Genomic DNA, 4,968 nt, shown 5'->3' on the forward strand with positions numbered 1-4,968 from the left:
TTTCGACAAACTTGCGTTATCGACTGGGATGGTGGTTAGATGATCCTGGAAGTCCAGTTGGGAGGAGGGTATGGGTTTTGGTATCACTTCTTGCGAATTAGGTTTGAAACCATTCCCTCCGTTGTTCGTTAGAATGGATTCGTCTTGAACGTTCAGACTCGTCGTCGGGGAGTTATCGATCATTTGACCGTTCACCAATGATTTCTGATCTTCCACATTGGCCTCGGTTTTTAGAGATAGAGTCGTGTCGTTACTCGTTCCATTCTTGAGAAGTGCCAAATTGGGATCGCCGTTGGGGAAACTTGCGAATCTGGCTATGGTCTCTCGTTCCTCGGCTACTTGAGGGGCAAATGGGATCTTTCGTTCGGTAGGCTGTCTTTTGATAGGCTGTCTTTTCCTGGCCGACGAGCCGTGTGCTCGATTTTTGTGCCTCCTCGTCTCGTTCCTGACAACTGGTCGAGTTTCGGGGAAATGTCTGCCTTTCATCGAGCTAGGCTCTTCGTCCTCGTCCTCGTAGACGACGCGAATATCCTCGTTTAGATCCGATTCGTCCTCCTCGTACTCCTCGACTATCGCGCTCGCTTGAATCCATTCTCTGATCCGATCCTTCTTCTTGGCTCTGTCCACGGTTGTTTCGATCCCGTACGTGGTCAGAGTGTGAAGCAGTTGATTCTTCTCCTCGAGAGAGCTGTGGAAACTGTACATTGAGGGACATAGCTCGTCCCTTTCGTCGGCGCCACCTGTGCAAACGTCGAATCGATGAGGTGGATAGAGGAATAGGGAGAGAGAAAGACTTAATTCGGATCGATCGTTACCGTTCATCGCCTTCTCGGCACCGAGTTTCGCTAGCCACCTGTCCTCCAAGTATTTATTTACCTCCAACACGCTCACGGGTCGCTTCTCGGTCTTAGGATCCAGCAATCGCTTGAACATTCTGTGTAAATATGGAAAAAAATGGTAAAAATATGGTTAAAATATCATATTGTTGAATATTTTAGAATGATTAATTCGTCGTGAAAATAGATATCTCGAGTAAGGTAACTTGGGTCCATTGTAATTTAATACGAGGAAATTTTTATTGAAAATTGTTTTACTATTGAAATTTATTTAATGAAATTGTTCGATATTGATTTTAGAAAAGTTTTAAATATTTTGGGTTTCTTAGAGTAAAGATATATTGCAATTCTAAAAGCAATATATTCTAATTAGGATCTCTTATTAAATTTAACGAAATCTTTCTTTTTTTAATAATTTCTTTGGAAAAATTATTTTATGTTAAATTTGTGTTTTAATTTATTTTTAAATATTGATCGTAGTTTTAAATATTTCTAAATGAAATATTAAATTTTAAGTAAATTTATGGGAGATCCTAGTAACAACAGCTTGATTCTTTAAATAGATTTTCAAAGCTTCAGACCTTATGTAATGTAATAAGTTGAAATTGATTTCGTAAATTTCATAATTCGTATCGCGATCCATAAATAAGATTCGTTATTTCGTTACGTTCAATAATGGACATGGTTCAGAGACAATAAATCATTTAATTCGGGGGTGGATTAGTTTTAGACGTTCTTCCGCTTGTTTCGAAAACAAACCAAAGCTAAAATGGAAACATTTCTCGGTATTGCCCTCTTTAAGCGACCTCGAAATATAATCTGTTGCATCGTAAACCCTTTCGTTTGTTTTAACACGTAATATCAACCTTGAATTTTCTTTTTATGAACTTGCTATCCCTTTAACGATTTTGACATCAATTTGTATATTCAACTTCCTAATTTAGTTAGGTTATCATATCTAAAAGACTCGTTTTATTCGTTCTGTGAATTTTAAAAATTGATCCAAAATAAAAAATTAGAAAATTCAAAGACACCTCCAAATCGAAATATTTAAATTCACTATGATAAAATAATTTTTTTTCGACATTATTTTTTAATAAGATTTCAAAGTTGTCATTTTTTAAAACGAGTTCTATAATATATTATAATAAAATAATATGTGTGTAATCTAATATGGTGTCTTTGAATATTCATAAAAATTAATTAATCTCAGAACGATGATACAAGTTTTTGAAAACGCAATATACAAAATCCTTTGGATAATTAATAATCGTCCATAATCCTTCCATTAATTCTTACGAATATTAAATGCCAAAATAATTTGACAAGAATATTCCAGCGGCAATTTAACAGAGGCTGGCGCCTGATCCGCAATAAGAAACTGACCTCTGCGCCCGTGAGCTGATCAGCTGAAATAATTTCGGTTTCTTGGCTATGTTGAGCGTCGCGTTGTGCCAGTTTTGATATCTGGTGTAACGCGGATCGTCCAACGCCGCCTTCTGCCATGGCAAACATCCGGTCAGACAGACAAATAGGACAATGCCGAATTGCCAGACGTCGTGCGACGTGAGAGCTCTGAAAACGTAAATAAGATGCACGTATACGTATATTTTGTCATTCATGATCACGCAAGCCGCGATTTCGAAGGATCAATCCTTCCATTTTTAAACGAGGGTGGAGTTATATCTTGATAAAAATTTCACAAAGGACGAGATCAATTTCGTTGAAGATTTATGGTTATGGTATATCGAGAATTATTAGAAAATGTAGATAGAATAAAGATTTCTTATCTTTTCAATGATAAATAATTTTTAAGATATTTTAAGATTAATTCATTGTGCTATTATTATTGACTTCAAATTTATATTTATGTAAGATTTTGTATGAATTATTTATTAATTCATAAAAAATTTATATGATGCATATAAGCTTCATTACATATTCATGATTATATCATTGAAAAGATTGAATATTATTATTTCTCGTTGCTTGGTATTTACTAGTTGAGAAATAATTCCTACGATATATCATTCTTAATGAAAAATTAAATTTCTTGTATTAACTTGTCTTTGCCTTTTGGCTTGTCTGTTAAATCCTTCAAAACTGATTTACATATTTCTTAATACCCTGTATAAATTCATGTCATGATTTAAAAAAGAAGGAAATAATTTCTTTGAACTTTTAAAATTAATAAAGAAAAACGCAATAAATAGGGAATATTGTATTAATTGCTGATAATGGTTTAATCGTATAATTACTTGTACGTTTCGTCAGTGTCGATCTGCAATACCTCGGGCGGCGAATATGGCAGCCACTCGTTGTGTCGTCGCACCACAGTGTTCACTCGTCTTGTTTCTCCAAAATCGCATAACTTGATCCGCGAGAAGTCACTTCTGAACACGAGGATATTGTCGAGCTTGATATCACGGTGCACCAATTCTCGGCTGTGAATATGATGCACAGCAGCCGCCAATTGCCTTGCAACCCTTTTCGCGTGAAGCTCGCCTAACCCCGTCTCTGTCACGTTGGACGTTAAATCTCCTAAAAAACGGTGCATCATTTGAGATATAATAAAATCGTGAGATAAAAATGATATGATAAAGATATATGCAAATGAAGAAGAATATCTTTTCATTCGCTGAAAATAAAAGGAGAAAGTGAAAGTTGAATAAATAATATAATATAAGAATCAAGATAAAGTAAGAAGATGAAATAAGAAGAAAAATAAAAGTTACCGCTTTTTAAATTTGATAGATATATTTTATTAAAAAATGTTATCTTTATGGAATATCTCAGAAGAAGTTATTTAAAAATGAAATGAAAAGAAAATTTAAATGTCTGTGAAACAGACAGAGATTTGTTGTGCATATAATTTTATTCAAAAATAATTTTCACGCACACACGAGCATTCCTTTATTTCATGAGAATCTTAACTATTATACTGCAACTATTTCGGCTTTGTTCCAAATTTCTATGGAATGTGGTAAACACAATGTCTGATCATCATCATGGTTAACCTTGATGGATATTTTACCAAGAATATAAGTAAAATGCATTGCCAGAGAATTATTCGGTAAAAAGCAAGAGAAATTTTAAAAAGAGCAATAATTCATCAGCTCGACATTTCGCTGCCCTTTGTCTTTTTTTTCTTCTTCGTAACTCGATCGAGATCCCACCTCATCAAATATTCCATTATCCCTCGCATCTGAGGTCCCGCAACTCTCAAGAATATTACTTTTAAGGTATTAATCTTACATGCACGGCACAACGTCTACTCCATATTTGTAGAATCATCGAAATTGTAAAAATGGAAATTGATATTCATTACACGATCGAACAAATAGTAAAAGACGATAAATAAATAGATGAACGTATGCACACATTTTTTTCACATTTATTTGAAACGTTCTTTCAAGATTCAAGTAAAACTGAACTTTATGTTCAATCATCTCAATAACAAAATTGATTTTAAATATCAATTTTTGTTAGATATTTAAACTACTCAAAGTGAGCGCAACAAACAATTTCCAATCGATGACAGAAGATTTAATTTGAATAAAACGAAGTTCAAATCGAGTTTTTACTTGATTTGATTATTAATATCACATAACAATAATAGATTGTTAAAAAGAACTCTCACCGAGCGGTGCGTATTCCTGACTGAAAACGTAGAAGCCAGCAGTCTCGAAGGCCACGTCGTAGGTGGTTATGATGTTCCTGTGCGCGGCCAGGTGTAGCCCGTAATGGAACTCGCGAAAGAAGTCCGAGATGCCGGTGTACGCCTTCGGCAGAGCCTTCAGCACCATCTCGGTCTGGGTGCTTCGATGCTCGGTCAGCAGGATTTTGCCGAACCATCCCTCGCCCACGATTTGCAGGATATCGAACTCATCGATCAAGTTCACCTGTTCGACAGAGTAAAGCGCAAGTTGTTGCACAAATTCAGCCGTTCTTAATTTAAACAAGATTGAACGAATGGCGAATAGACGCGATGCAACAACTGCTTTTTTATATAGAGATATCGAAAATATGTGTATTTTTGATTCGAGGCATGATTAAATTTGGGCGCACGATTTCGATAGAGTGGTTTGGGATAAGTTCTGGAAGTAAGAGGATTTGTTTTTTTTTTTTTTTT

General features: G+C 35.2%; 1 protein-coding gene across 1 annotated transcript in view; it reads right to left on the reverse strand.

The window, feature by feature from the left end:
- The window catches only part of LOC102675866 (serine/threonine-protein kinase KIN4), a 14,137-nt gene that overhangs the window by 1,846 nt on the left and 7,323 nt on the right, over nucleotides 1–4,968 (reverse strand). The window contains exons 3-7 of the mRNA XM_031509831.1: nucleotides 4,477–4,738; nucleotides 3,095–3,377; nucleotides 2,223–2,411; nucleotides 816–934; nucleotides 7–740 (exon numbers count right to left, since the gene is read on the reverse strand). Coding sequence (XP_031365691.1) covers nucleotides 7–740; nucleotides 816–934; nucleotides 2,223–2,411; nucleotides 3,095–3,377; nucleotides 4,477–4,738 — 1,587 coding nt within the window. The remainder of the gene's footprint in view (nucleotides 1–6; nucleotides 741–815; nucleotides 935–2,222; nucleotides 2,412–3,094; nucleotides 3,378–4,476; nucleotides 4,739–4,968) is intronic.

This window comes from Apis dorsata, unplaced genomic scaffold (genome assembly GCF_000469605.1).
Source record: "Apis dorsata unplaced genomic scaffold, Apis dorsata 1.3 scaffold_177, whole genome shotgun sequence".
NCBI classification, from domain to species: Eukaryota; Metazoa; Arthropoda; class Insecta; order Hymenoptera; family Apidae; genus Apis; species Apis dorsata.